Source organism: Hyperolius riggenbachi, chromosome 8, assembly GCF_040937935.1.
Source record: "Hyperolius riggenbachi isolate aHypRig1 chromosome 8, aHypRig1.pri, whole genome shotgun sequence".
NCBI classification, from domain to species: domain Eukaryota; kingdom Metazoa; phylum Chordata; class Amphibia; order Anura; family Hyperoliidae; genus Hyperolius; species Hyperolius riggenbachi.
In genome coordinates this window covers 280,531,424-280,546,807 of record NC_090653.1, presented here as the reverse complement: position 1 = coordinate 280,546,807, position 15,384 = coordinate 280,531,424, and the positions used below count along the sequence as shown (strand labels likewise).

At 47.9% G+C, this 15,384-nt stretch overlaps 1 protein-coding gene across 3 annotated transcripts in view; it reads left to right on the top strand.

Moving 5' to 3' along the window:
- Positions 1 to 164: 164 nt before the first annotated feature.
- Positions 165 to 15,384, top strand: part of MED22 (mediator complex subunit 22) — a 30,131-nt gene continuing 14,911 nt past the window's right edge. For 2 of the 3 annotated variants that reach the window (XM_068248995.1, XM_068248994.1), the window contains exons 1-3: positions 165 to 304; positions 2,073 to 2,207; positions 9,247 to 9,327. In XM_068248995.1, the coding sequence (XP_068105096.1) occupies positions 2,085 to 2,207; positions 9,247 to 9,327 (204 nt within the window). In that variant the 5' untranslated portion in view covers positions 165 to 304; positions 2,073 to 2,084. The remainder of the gene's footprint in view (positions 305 to 2,072; positions 2,208 to 9,246; positions 9,328 to 15,384) is intronic. The other variant, XM_068248996.1, reaches the window with a different exon arrangement.

Sequence of the window (15,384 nt, the reverse complement as noted above, 5' to 3'; positions counted from 1 at the left end):
CTCTCTGCTGGAGGATAAAGGAAAGCGTTGTCGCTACAGCGTATCCTGCAATAGGCAGGCGCGCCCTCTGCTGCAGGATGGCGGAAGTGCTGCGCGTCTGTCATAGAATGCTCCCGTCTTTACATGAAGGCGGCTGGTTAGTTCGGCTTTTGTATCATAGTCATGTGACACCATCATCACTTCCGCTCCTCGCGTGCTCTATGAACTGCTGCTGAGAAGAGCTCTTGTTTTATGCTTTAAAAACCTTCAGATTTGATCGGCCGACCGAGCTACGAGCACTGTATGCTATCGGTGGTAGAGTAAGGTCCGTAATGGTGGGGATCAGTGACGGGCATGTGGTCAGTGAGGAAAGTGTTAGGTTAGTCCTGGGGGTCGCTGGATGAAGTCCAGTGATTATGGTGTGAGGACAGTTATTGGTATGGCTGAAGATGGGGGTTAGGCCTCTGCAGAACTCTGCAAGCTATGTTCCATCAATTGGCTGAACGCGGCAGCAGCCCCAGGACTGCTCAACACCAATTGGATTAGATTGCGCGCGCATCCCTGCTCGAATGACGCAGCTCAGCTCCGCCATCAGTCTCCCAGCGGCGATCGCCGAAAGGAGACTGTTAGGGCTCTTTTCCACTATGAAATGCGATCGCGCTGCCGATCGCAATCGCGTTTCAATTTCCGCCATGCGATTGCGATTGAGCTACTATACTCATTATAGTGCAGCTCAATCGTATACAAAACGTGGCAGGACGACGATTGCGCTTTGACCAAAATCGCATCGCAATCGGATTGCACTAATGGAAATTGCTGCTGCAGTTTCCATTAGTTTAATGTTCCTTGCGATTTGCGATCAGAAGCAAATCGCAGGCTAGTGGAAAAAGGCCCTTAAATTGTACTGCGCTGCGATCTACGGAAGCGATGTACTGGGGACAGCCATGTGACACGGCTGTCCCCCTATGAGGCTCAGGAGCGATCCGCTGTCATAGGCTGAAGCATTTGAGAGCTTTCTGTTGGTGGGCTTTGATCACTCCCACAATGTTTATATTTTTTGTATTTGTTTTTTTTTATTATTATAAATATACTTTTCTTTATATTGTTATTGTCCCCTCCCTCCCTCTGCCAGCCAATGACAGCGATCGGCTGTCAAATGCTTCAGCCTATGACAGCGGATCGCTCCTGAGCCTCATAGGGGGACAGCCGTGTCACATGGCTGTCCCCAGTACATCGCTTCCGTAGATCGCAGCGCAGTACAATTTAAGGGCCTTTTTCCACTAGCCTGCGATTTGCTTCTGATCGCAAATCGCAAGGAACATTAAACTAATGGAAACTGCAGCAGAAAAGGGGGGGGGGAGGGGTCACTTGTGTGCTGAGTTGTACAGCCCTGCAGCGGGCCCTTAAAGCTGCAGTGGCCTAACCTGTAAAAAATAGCCTGGTCCCTAGGGGGTAAAGCCTGTTTCCTGACTCTCCTGCTGATCCTGTGTCTCTAATACTTTTAGCCACAGCCCCTGAACAAGCATGCAGATCAGGTGCTCTGACTGAAGTGTGACAGGATTAGCTGCATGCTTGTTTCAGGTGTGTGATTCAGACACTACTGCAGCCAAAGAGATCAGCAGGACTGCCAGGCAACTGGTATTGTTTAAAAGGAAACATCCATATCCCTCTCAGTTAAGGTTCCCTTTAAGTGGTAGCAGACCTGAACTCAGAACCTCCTCTATGCTCTTAAAGCTACGCAACAGCATAATGTTTTAAAGAAAAACATTTCTTTGATACAGCTGATACAAATCCTGCAATAAATCTGCAGTGTGTCTACTTCCTGCTTTCATGGAAGCAGACATAGGGTTAACAGCCTGTGTTTTACAGATCAGCTGCTTTGCCGTGGTAGAGGAAATTCCTGAGCTGACACAGCTGAGAGATCAGATTACAGTGATGATTAGTCACAGATGAGGGGGAATTGGAGAGGCTTAACTCTCTAAACACATACATTTTGCATTTCTTTTTTAACTTCTTTCCGTCCTGTGCAAGAGTTCAGGTCCACTTTAATGTGATGTCATAACGTGGTTCCTGCTGTTCCTTCATGTCTCCAGGGGTGTGACATCATGTCTCAGCAGAGAGTGTTACCGCAGAGTAAGGAGACTTTGCTGCAGTCCTATAACAAGAGGCTGAAGGATGACATTAAATCAATCATGGATAACTTCACCGAGATCATCAAAAGTGCCCGGGTGAGCATGTCCCTCTAATCCTGCCATTCACAGAGAGTCCTCTTTAGTGGATGTACAGCTGTCCTTCAGTGTACTCTTACAGTGTACCAGAGACGGTGGATAGTAAAGATTTTTTACTTACCCGCGGCTTCCTCCAGCCCCATAAACATTGGTGCAGGGCCGGATTTACCATAAGGCACCATAGGCACGTGCCTACATGCGCCTGATGATGGAAAGGCGGCTCACTCCCCTCCCTGAGTGCCTCCCTCCCTTCTTCCCTATGCAGAGTCCCAAACAGAGCATAAATGAGAGGTTTCTCGGCCAGCTCTTGACATTTCACTGACGAAATCTCCCCTCAGTCGGGGGCACAGCTAGCTACTTAAAGAGAACCCGAGGTGTGTTTAAAGAATGTTATCTGCATACAGAGGCTGGATCTGCCTATACAGCCCAGCCTCTGTTGCTATCCCAAACCCCCCTAAGGTTCCCCTGCACTCTGCAATCCCTCATAAATCACAGCCATGCTGTGAGGCTGTGTTTACATCTGTAGTGTCAGTCTCGGCTGCTCCCCCGCCTCCTGCATAGCTCCGATCCCTGCCCCCGTCCCTTCCCTCCAATCAGCAGGGAGGGAAGGGATGCAGGCGGGGACTGGAGTTCTGCAGGAGGCGGGAAGAGCAGCAGACTGACACTATAGAGATAAACACAGCCAGCTCTGACAAGCTGTTTGTCAGCAGCGTAGCTGTGATTTATGAGGGATTGCAGAGTGCAGGGGGACCTTAGGGGGGTTTGGGATAGCAACAGAGGCTGGGCTGTATAGGCAGATCCAGCCTCTGTATGCAGATAATATTCTTCAAACCCGCCTCGGGTTCTCTTTAATATTGAGGATACTTCTGGCTACCTAATACTAATAGCTACCTATGACGGGCAAGGGAAGTAAGAGAGAAGTGACAGCTGGGCCAGCCAGCACACTTGTGGTTTAGTTCAGCGGGGGTTTGACGGTTCATAGAGGGCGGAGTCTAAGGTGCCAGGACATCTGTGCCTATAGGCTCCTGTGAGGTAAATCTGGGCCTGCATGGATGTGTCCCTTGCCGTCCTCCTGAGTACCTCCGTTAAGCGTCAATCAGCTCCGGTATTCGGCTCAGTGACGTCAGCAGAGGACCTTCTGCTCATGCGCAGACCTCCTGTGCAAGCGCAAAAGTCCCCAGCTGATGTCACTGAGTCAGACTGGGCCCGACTGAGCCGAATACCGAGAGGTGATCGCGGCTTAACAGAGGCACGTGGGAGGACAGCGAGGGACGCATCCGTGCTTATGGGGCTGGAGGAAGCCCCGGGTACGCAAAAATCTTTCATATCCATCGTCTCCGGGTCACTTTGACATTCAAAATGACACAATGGCCTCAATACACCAAGGGCAGTTTGGTAAAATAATTTAGGTCGGTAAATACCGTCTTCAGTATTTTACACTTTTTTTTTTTTTTTTCCAATGTAGTAGAAGTTTGGTAATTTTCCAAATAAACATGCAAGTCCTGCTCGGTAAGTCTCACTTACCAGCTAGTCAGGCAAGAAGCTGTGTATCTGTGTGCATCTGTCGGGTTTTCTGTCCAGTGCATCACCAGCATCCCTTTATATGTTCTGCGGCCACCAGAGGGAGCTCTTCTGTATAAGAGCATACAAATATTCACAACTAAAAAGTTTCCTTCTCCTGCTCTGCCTGACTGAAGTCCCGCCCTCCAGGGTATCGGATCAAATCAAATGAGAAGGTGTGTGGCTCTCCCTGTTGGCTGCCTGGCTCTCCCTGTTGGCTGCCTGGCTCTCCCTATAGGCTGCCTGGCTCTCCCTATAGGCTGCCTGGCTCTCCCTATAGGCTGCCTGGCTCTCCCTATAGGCTGCCTGGCTCTCCCTATAGGCTGCCTGGCTCTCCCTATAGGCTGCCTGGCTCTCCCTATAGGCTGCCTGGCTCTCCCTATAGGCTGCCTGGCTCTCCCTATAGGCTGCCTGGCTCTCCCTATAGGCTGCCTGGTTCTATCCCTATAGGCTGCCTGGTTCTCTCCCTATAGGCTGCCTGGTTCTCTCCTTATAGGCTGCCTGGTTCTCTCCTTATAGGCTGCCTGGTTCTCTCCTTATAGGCTGCCTGGTTCTATCCCTATAGGCTGCCTGGTTCTCCCTATAGGCTGCCTGGCTCTCCTTATAGGCTGCCTGGTTCTCCCTATAGGCTGCCTGGTTCTCTCCTTATAGGCTGCCTGGTTCTCTCCATATAGGCTGCCTGGCTCTCCCTATAGGCTGCCTGGTTCTATCCCTATAGGCTGCCTGGTTCTCTCCCTATAGGCTGCCTGGTTCTATCCCTATAGGCTGCCTGGTTCTATCCCTATAAGCTGCCTGGTTCTCTCCCTATAGGCTGCCTGGTTCTCTCCCTATAGGCTGCCTGGCTCTCCCTATAGGCTGCCTGGTTCTATCCCTATAGGCTGCCTGGTTCTATCCCTATAGGCTGCCTGGTTCTCTCCCTATAGGCTGCCTGGTTCTATCCCTATAGGCTGCCTGGTTCTATCCCTATAGGCTGCCTGGTTCTATCCCTATAGGCTGCCTGGTTCTATCCCTATAGGCTGCCTGGTTCTCCCTATAGGCTGCCTGGCTCTCCTTATAGGCTGCCTGGTTCTCCCCTTATAGGCTGCCTGGCTCTCCCTATAGGCTGCCTGGTTCTATCCCTATAGGCTGCCTGGCTCTCCCTATAGGCTGCCTGGTTCTCTCCTTATAGGCTGCCTGGTTCTCCCTATAGGCTGCCTGGTTCTCCCCTTATAGGCTGCCTGGCTCTCCCTATAGGCTGCCTGGTTCTCTCCTTATAGGCTGCCTGGTTCTCCCTATAGGCTGCCTGGTTCTCCCCTTATAGGCTGCCTGGCTCTCCCTATAGGCTGCCTGGTTCCCTCCTTATAGGCTGCCTGGTTCTCTCCTTATAGGCTGCCTGGTTCTCTCCCTATAGGCTGCCTGGTTCTCCCTATAGGCTGCCTGGTTCTCTCCTTATAGGCTGCCTTGTTCTCTCCCTATAGGCTGCCTGGTTCTATCCCTATAGGCTGCCTGGTTCTCTCCTTATAGGCTGCCTGGTTCTCTCCCTATAGGCTGCCTGGTTCTCTCCTTATAGGCTGCCTGGTTCTCTCCCTATAGGCTGCCTGGTTCTGTCCTTATAGGCTGCCTGGTTCTCTCCCTATAGGCTGCCTGGTTCTCTCCCTATAGGCTGCCTGGTTCTCTCCCTATAGGCTGCCTGGCTCTCCTTATAGGCTGCCTGGTTCTCCCTATAGGCTGCCTGGTTCTCTCCTTATAGGCTGCCTGGTTCTCTCCTTATAGGCTGCCTGGTTCTCTCCCTATAGGCTGCCTGGTTCTCTCCCTATAGGCTGCCTGGTTCTCTCCCTATAGGCTGCCTGGTTCTCTCCCTATAGGCTGCCTGGTTCTCTCCCTATAGGCTGCCTGGTTCTCTCCCTATAGGCTGCCTGGTTCTGTCCCTATAGAGTACATTTGAAATCGGCGCCGGTACACTTGGGCGCAGGATACAGCCGGTATATGGCTGATCCTGCTTCTGCACAAGTCCGGGCCGATTTAATTACTATTCCCTCTCCAGGCCGCCATTGATAGTGGGGGAATGAAATAATTTGGCTTCCAGCGATTGCTGGAGGCCGAATTATCATGTTTTTTTAAGCAACTTCGGCTCCGTCTTGTGACGGAGCCGACGTTACTCACTGAGCGCCGCTATAGATTCCCATTACAGTCTATGGCGGCGCTGGCTGCGCCCAAATCTAGCAGCGCTGAAAAGCACTGCTCCGATCCCTATAGGCTGCCTGGGTCTCTCCTTATAGACTGCCTGGTTCTCTCCCTATAGGCTGCCTGGTTCTATCCCTATAGGCTGCCTGGTTCTATCCCTATAGGCTGCCTGGTTCTATCCCTATAGGCTGCCTGGTTCTATCCCTATAGGCTGCCTGGTTCTATCCCTATAGGCTGCCTGGTTCTCTCCCTATAGGCTGCCTGGTTCTCTCCCTATAAGCTGCCTGGTTCTCTCTGGTTCTCTCCCTATAGGCTGCCTGGTTCTCTCCCTATAAGCTGCCTGGTTCTCTCTGGTTCTCTCCCTATAGGCTGCCTGGTTCTCTCCCTATAGGCTGCCTGGTTCTCTCCTTATAGGCTGCCTGGTTCTATCCTTATAGGCTGCATAGTTCTCCCTATAGGCTCAATTTAACGAATGCTTTCATCTTTGTGAATTGCAATTTCTTGATATTTCTTGGGGTATTTACTGCACAACTCAGTAATTTACCCCACTAATTTTACTTTTCAGTTCATGTTTAGCGATTTGCCATTTTGGAAGGTGATTGGCAAAATCAGCTGTTTTCTGAAATGTCAAGTAATTGCATTTCACAAAGATTAAAAAGATTAAAGCTGTCGGTAAATCAAATAAAAGTGTTCGGTAGTATTTACCTCCAGCTTTGATCAGCCGGTAACTCACAATCTCCATGCGGTAAATGTTGACAGATGTAGCAGAAAGCCAATATGGAGTACCAGGCAGCTGCTTCTCACCCAATTTGGTCCGATACTCTGGAGGGCGGGAATTCAGAACGCAGAGCAGAGGAAGAAGACCTTTTTAAAAGGCTTTTCTGTATCCCTTTAGATGTTAATATCTGAGTACTCAAATACAGAAGCACTCCCTCTGGTGGCTGCAGCACATCTAAAGGGCTGTCGGGGATGCGCTGGACAGAAAAACTCCCTTCTCATGCACACAGCTTCCTATCTGAGCCGCACCACAGCTGGTGAGACTTATTGAGCAGGGCTTAGTGAATTAAGGCATGTTTGTTCGGTAAGTTACCAAACTTCTACCGCATGCAGGAAATCTTAGTGAAAAAGGAAAGAAAAATGTAACATGCCGAATGTGGTATTTCACCGACCTAAATTATTTTACCGAGCACCCCGTAGTGAATGGAGGCCATTTTGGCTAACAGTGGTATTGTAACTCATATACCTGCCTCTGGGAGAAAACGCTTTGAGTTAAAGAGGAACTCCAGTGAAAATCATGTAATAAAAAAAGCTTCATTTTTTACAATTATTATGTATAAATGATTTAGTCAGTGTTTGCCCATTGTAAATTCTTTTAAATCCCTGATTTACATTCTGACATTTTTATTACATGGTGACATTTTTACTGTTGGCAGGTAATGTAGCTGCTGCATGCTTTTTTGGCAGTTGGAAACAGCTGTAAACAGCCATTTCCCACAAGGCAACAAGGTTCACAGACTGGAAATTGCCAGGAGTACCTCGGTCCTCAGAGCTTCTTGTGGGAGGGGTTTCTCCACAATATCAGTCATACAGCACCCCCTGATGGTCTGTTTGTGAAAAGGAATAGATTTCTCATGTAAAAGGGGGTATCAGCTACGGATTGGGATAAAGTTCAATTCTTGGTTGGAGTTTCTCTTTAAGCTTCCTGAATAAGTTTCTTATCCTATATTGTATAGGAGCTTTTACTTGGACCAGTTATCCCAAAAAAGGAAAAAAAATCTCCAGATGGCCATCATTTGTTTAATCAGATTACATTGCCTCTGCATCTCCCAGTGAGTCTGAGGACTTTGTTAAAGGATACATGTGACATGATGAGATAGACATGGGTATGTACAGTGCCAAGCACACAAATAACTAGGCTGTGTTCCTTTTTTCGTTCTCTGCCTGAAAGAGGGAGACATGAGGTATGCAAGTGACAGCTTCTTTCCTGGTCGAACTGGGTAAGACTGTAGCATAACCCTGATGAGTAATTACAGACATAAAACCCTTTCCTGACAGAAAATGGCTTCTGAGAGCAGGAAAGAGATAAAAAGGTTCAATAATTCATAGATTTGAGCTCTGGTATACTTCAGTGAAGGTGTCATAATTTTATAATGATATAAAATAATACTGGGATATCTTAAAAGGTAATTTTTTGGAGAAGGAGGTTATATACAATTGTTTTTCTCATCATATATTTTTTTATTTTTACCTTGGATGTCCTTTAACCACTTGCCTACCGCTCCACTTGCCGGCAGCTCCCTCAGGACCACATAACGACAATTGTAGTGAAGTCCTGGGGTCGTGTTTTGCAGGAGATTGTGTGCGCATCTCTGCTTGAATGACAGAGCTCCGCTCCGTCATCAGTCTCCCAGCGGCGATCGCCGTCTATTTACAATGTACAGCGCTATCCCCTACAGAGGCTCAGGAGCGCTCGACTCTCATAGGCTGATGCCTATGACAGCCGCTCGTGGTGATTGGCTGGTGGGGGGAGGGAGGGAAAGCTGGGGAAAAAAATAGACAAATGTATTAACCTATTGGGGACTGGCAGCCTAACATCCCATAAGGACCTGGACATTAAACTTTGGGGGGGGGGGGGGGGGTGTCAGGCAGCTGGATCCCCAGTATGGCTAGCGTCCTAGGCTCCAGCGATGAGCAGGACTAGCCCCCTCCGCTCTGGTCAGCATCCCTGCTCACACTGACTCTAATTTCCGGGTCGTGGCTTGATGATGTCATTAAGCTGGGACCCAACATTACAGTCAGAGCGAGCAGTGATGCCGGCCAGAGCGGTGGGGATCATCGTGGGAACGGCAGGGAGGTGAGTGGATCCTCTTCTTCCTCTCCTACCGCCGCTGCTCTAATAGTGATCACTACCATCCGCCGGCGATCGTAGCGATCACGTGATCAGGAGCCAGTCGCGATGGCTCCTGATCACTGAGGGGAGATGTCAGCTGTCATATGACAGCTTAATCTCCCCTCTCGGGTGCGTATGATTTTGGTTAAATAAAAAAATAACAATAAACAAACAGGGCAGCAGAGATCAGAGCCCACCAACAGAACGTTCTGTTGGTGGGCAGAAAAGGGGGAAGGATCACTTGTGTGTGCTGAGTTGTATGGCCCTGCAGTGAGCCCTTGAAGCTGCAGGGGCCTAATTTGTAAAAACAAAAACAAAAAAAAGCCTGGTCACTAGGGGAGTAAAGCCTGTGGTCCTTTAAGTGGTTAAAACCAACTCGTTGTTGGGTCTGGTCTTTCAGCTTAACGTGATCCATTTTTGTTCCAGATTGAGGAGGAGCACCAAGTATCCCGCTCAACTCAAGGAGAACAAGATAATTACGAGATGCACGTCCGGGCGGCCAATATTGTAAGTACCCCTGTCATCGATGTGTCCGGACTCCCTCAGTGAGTCCGAATTACTGTGCTGAAGGATGCGAATATTGGACTTAGTGCACCCCGGCACATGTGACTGCTTCCTTCCTGAACTGCCATGTTCAGAGAGTGTTCTGAGCTGCAGTTCATTCCAGTAATTAGGGAATTGCACAGACACAAAGCCGCATCATCCACAAGGCAACCTAGGCAGTGGCCTTGGGCCTGGAGAGAGTCTAGGGGCCTGCTGGATGCTACCCCCACCAAATCTTATTAAAGATGGTGGGCAAAAACTTCTATATTGCCTAGGACCCCATTCCAGCTTAATCCTTTTCTGACCTTTTTCTACGCATAGCTGTGGGTTACAATACATCTTCTAAGCCAGGGTTTCTCTGCTCCAGGGCTGTGGAGTCGGTACAAAAATCTTCTGACTCAGACTCCTCAGTTTTTTGAGACCACCGACTCCGACTCCAGGTACCCAAAATTGCTACGATGTTTTGTGGAAATCCACAGAGGTAGTTAAAGTGAACCAGAGACGAAGCACCCTCGTATTTTGCCATCAGTGGAAACATTAGAGAAAACACCTACCCTGCTCTCTGTTTCATTCTTCACTGCACAGCTTGCTTCTTATCAGCCCTGATAAAATCCCCGCCTGAGCATTCAGTCTGGCTTTGCTATAATGACTCAGCTATAATGATTCCTGAGCAGAGCCACAAGGGGGCAGGGTTGGGCTTGAAAAGACACCAGAGAAGACAGACTCAGCTATAATGATTTCTGAGCAAAGCCAGGGTGAATGCTCAGTCGGGGATTTTATCAGGGCTAATAAGAAGCAAGCTGTGCAGTGAAGAATGAAACAGAGAGCAGGGTATTATTATTATTATTTATTTATAAAGCGCCAACATATTCCGTGGCGCTGTACAATGTAAGAAAACAAACAAGGGATACATAATGATACAGACAATGATCTACATCAAATATGAGCACTGATACAAAATACAGCACTGCTGATTACAATTTGATTTAACATGATGACTAAAATGTATAAATGTCTAACAGTGTGCAAGCAATTAAATGAATAACAGTCCATGATACAAAAGGATGGGAGCCCTGCCCTTGCAAGCTTACAATCTAAAGGAATGGGGTGGAAACAAGAGGTGGGGATGTATACAGTATATGTACAGGCAGTGCGTAATTAGGTTATTTAGTGGGTGCATGGCCTAAGCTAGAGAATATGCTTGTCGGAAAAGGTGGGTTTTGAGGGAGCGTTTAAAAATTTCAAAGGTGGGAGAGTGGCGAATGTGTTGTGGAAGGGCATTCCAGAGGAGGGGTGAGGCACGTGAGAAGTCTTGTACACGTGAATGTGAGGAGGTAATTGTAGAAGAGGATAGAAGAAGCTCGTGTGCAGATCTGAGATTGCGGTTGGGTTGGTATCTGGAGACTAGTGAGGAGATGTACAGGGGAGAGAGATTGTGGAGAGCTTTGTAGGTTAGGGTTAAGAGTTTGAACTGAATCCTCTCATTAATTGGTAGCCAGTGAAGAGCTTGACAGAGAGGGTCAGCAGAGGAAGAGCGAGAGGAGAGATGAATGAGTCGAGCAGCAGAGTTCAGTACAAAATTGAGCGGTGTTAGTCGGTTAGTTGGAAGTCCACCAGGGCTGTGGAGTCGGTCCAAAAATCCACCGACTCCGACTCCTCAGTTTAGGATTCCACCGACTCCGACTCCTCGACTCCGACTCCTCTAATTTGCATATTACAATTTTGTTGATTAAAAATATGTAACATGAAATTCGTCTCTTAACTGCCAACGCTTAGGAATTTTGCAAGGAAGAGGAGAAAAATCGGCACTAGATGCTGACTTGGCAGGCCAGGAGCTGCAGGTGCTATATCCACTGTGCCTCCAGTAAGTATTATATCCAGGCAAAAACAAGTAAGATTCTCCGGGCACCAGATGGATTTGCAAGTCACCTTTAATAAACTCCCAGCACCTTCATAGATACATACAACAATTCTAAGCCTTACAGCTGTTTCACAGGATAAACCTGCTTCTTCAGAGGCAGAAGATACAAAGTATGGCATAAAAAACACGATATATATAGAGAAATACATTAGCATCAAGTCTTACCAAACGCTGCAGGTTTCCCGCACTGCCGAGCGCGCGCCAGAGTGAAGCGCCGCCCCAAGCCGGTCAGTCCGCCCGCTGGAGGAAGCACGCCCCCTTGCTTGGGAGCGTGCAATGGGATTTCCCCAAGCGTCACATGACTAAAGTCACGTGACCCGCATATCTCACTTCCTCCACTTTCTAATTGGCTGCCGGTATCAGTGCGGAGACTGCAGAGCGTAGCCTAGACAACCAGGCACGCCGTTTGAAGACCTGAAACAACAAAGAGATAAAAACAGCATTTAGTACGCATTCACAATGCGCCATGTAAACGTCTTAAAACAGGTATACAATGCAGCAAAAGGGAGAGGAAACTGATGGATAGACGCAAACATCCGCATTATATGCGGATCATTGGTGGCATAGAACCAAAGTTGCATGGAAAGATACGATTTCAGTTTATATATACAGGAATTAGAAATTCAGTTCATATAAAGAGGAGGTACCTTCAAAGAGGGAAAAAGGGGATTAGTACATACAAAGGGGAAAAAATCTGGGCTAAAGTTACTTAGCAACCTATTTATCAAATGGTTAAAAAGTGAACAGAAGTGGGCTGAAAAAGGAGGAAACAGTACTCCAAACCGCTACTATTAATGTTTGTCCAAAAAACACCAAAGTTCATTTCTCTCATTGAGACCCATCCTACCACACGCTCCTGTAAGGGAAATAAGTCTTGCCTCCTCCCTTCGCAGGAGTTGATCCCTAGACCCCCCTCTACGTGGGGCAGACACCGATTTGAGACCACAGAATCTTGAACATTCACCATTCCCTGCATGTAGATCCCTGATATGAGCAATCAACCTACCAGCCCCCTTACCAGTTTCAATGGACTTATAGTGCTCCTGGAATCGGGTCTTAATCGGACGCGTGGTTTTGCCAATGTAGAACCTCATACATGGGCAAAACACCACATACACCGTAAATTCAGTTCCACAGTGTATACAGTCCTTAATCTGCACCGTATATCCGCCCAGTTGTATATTTTTACACGGCCAGAATTGATGGCAATGACAGCAATTGTGGCAACGGAAATTGCCCTTAGGCCTAGCCTTGGTCAGCCAATCAGGTTCACCAAGGTCCCTGAATTCACTGCTGACCAACCTGTCACCGATAGTCGGGGCACGACGAAACGTTATCATTGCTTTTTCGGGCAACCGTTTTTCCCAATTAGGGCGGCTGCGCAGCTCGACCCAATTCCTTGAGACAGCCTTTCGAATCTTGTCTGACATGGGGGAAAAATCAAAGACAAAAGGCACATTGGCTTTATGATCCACAATATTATTCTTCTTGCTTCTTCTGCCTGTACCTCTTTTCAGGATATCCTCTCGTCCACGGCTATCAGCCTTATTGAAGGCCTCAATCAGTAGAGAGAGAGGGTACCCTCGATTTAAAAGTCTGTACCCTAACTCCCTACTCTGGGTAATGAAATCACCATGTTTGCTATTGTTTCTTTTGAGACGTAAGAATTGACTGTATGGAATGCTGTTCACAACATGACGGGGATGATAACTATCATAGGCCAGGATGGAATTAGTGGAAGTGGCTTTCCTAAAGCCCCTGGACAAAAGCCGCCCTTCATCCACATAGATGACCAAGTCCAAAAACTCCATCTCTGTGCCTCCCCACACGCCAGTGAACCTCATGTTGAGGTCATTCTGCCTCAACCATCCTACAAATTCGTGGAAGAGGGACTCAGTCCCGTCCCAAACAAGAAGCACATCATCCATATACCGATGCCAGGACACGATTGCGTGGCGATAGGGATTATCATGGTTGTAAATATATTGGTCCTCCCAGTAAGCCAGAAAAATATTGGCAAACGTGGGGGCCACTGATGTCCCCATCGCCACGCCCGAGGCCTGTGTGTACCATTGATTATTGAAAAGGAAGGCATTGTGGGTAAGAACAAAGGACAAACATTTGCCAATATAATCTACCCAATCCACATCTTTGCCCCTTTCCATTAGAAACGATTTGATCACTGTTACCCCTAGTTTTTGAGGGATTCTAGTATACAGACTTTCTACATCTATGGATGCCAGGGGGCAACCTGGTTTTAATGTCAAGAGCTTATTACTTGAAAGAGGGTCTTAGACAGCTTGAAGGCCCGGATGGTTTTTATGAGAAACTCAGAGGTGATCCAACACAGCACTATCTGAAGACTTTACGCACCCTTTTGAGACAGGGTGTAGAACAAGGGTGGTTATCCCGTAAATTGGGGGAGGGTCTTTTCCCAGACTTTCCCAGGAAACCAGTCTGGTATTTTTTACCGAAGGTTCATAAAAATCTGGAGTGCCCTCCGGGTCGCCCGATTGTGTCTGCCAAGGGATCGGTCACGGAACCTTTATCCCGGTACCTTGAATATACATTAAGACCATTTTTGGAGGAAGTTCCCTCCCACTTGGCAGACACATTGGCAGTTCTGAGGCTTCTACCAACCATCGAATGGAAAGACCAGTATTTTCTGGCATCCATAGATGTAGAAAGTCTGTATACTAGAATCCCTCAAAAACTAGGGGTAACAGTGATTAAATCGTTTCTAATGGAAAGGGGCAAAGATGTGGATTGGGTAGATTATATTGGCAAATGTTTGTCCTTTGTTCTTACCCACAATGCCTTCCTTTTCAATAATCAATGGTACACACAGGCCTCGGGCGTGGCGATGGGGACATCAGTGGCCCCCACGTTTGCCAATATTTTTCTGGCTTACTGGGAGGACCAATATATTTACAACCATGATAATCCCTATCGCCACGCAATCGTGTCCTGGCATCGGTATATGGATGATGTGCTTCTTGTTTGGGACGGGACTGAGTCCCTCTTCCACGAATTTGTAGGATGGTTGAGGCAGAATGACCTCAACATGAGGTTCACTGGCGTGTGGGGAGGCACGGAGATGGAGTTTTTGGACTTGGTCATCTATGTGGATGAAGGGCGGCTTTTGTCCAGGGGCTTTAGGAAAGCCACTTCCACTAATTCCATCCTGGCCTATGATAGTTATCATCCCCGTCATGTTGTGAACAGCATTCCATACAGTCAATTCTTACGTCTCAAAAGAAACAATAGCAAACATGGTGATTTCATTACCCAGAGTAGGGAGTTAGGGTACAGACTTTTAAATCGAGGGTACCCTCTCTCTCTACTGATTGAGGCCTTCAATAAGGCTGATAGCCGTGGACGAGAGGATATCCTGAAAAGAGGTACAGGCAGAAGAAGCAAGAAGAATAATATTGTGGATCATAAAGCCAATGTGCCTTTTGTCTTTGATTTTTCCCCCATGTCAGACAAGATTCGAAAGGCTGTCTCAAGGAATTGGGTCGAGCTGCGCAGCCGCCCTAATTGGGAAAAACGGTTGCCCGAAAAAGCAATGATAACGTTTCGTCGTGCCCCGACTATCGGTGACAGGTTGGTCAGCAGTGAATTCAGGGACCTTGGTGAACCTGATTGGCTGACCAAGGCTAGGCCTAAGGGCAATTTCCGTTGCCACAATTGCTGTCATTGCCATCAATTCTGTCCGTGTAAAAATATACAACTTGGCGGATATACGGTGCAGATTAAGGACTGTATACACTGTGGAACTGAATTTACGGTGTATGTGGTGTTTTGCCCATGTATGAGGTTCTACATTGGCAAAACCACGCGTCCGATTAAGACCCGATTCCAGGAGCACTATAAGTCCATTGAAACTGGTAAGGGGGCTGGTAGGTTTATTGCTCATATCAGGGATCTACATGCAGGGAATGCTGAATGTTTAAGATTCTGTGGTCTCAAATCGGTGTCTGCCCCACGTAGAGGGGGGTCTAGGGATCAACTCCTGCGAAGGGAGGAGGCAAGACTTATTTCCCTTACAGGAGCGTGTGGTAGGATGGGTCTCAATGAGAGAAATGAACTTTGGTGTT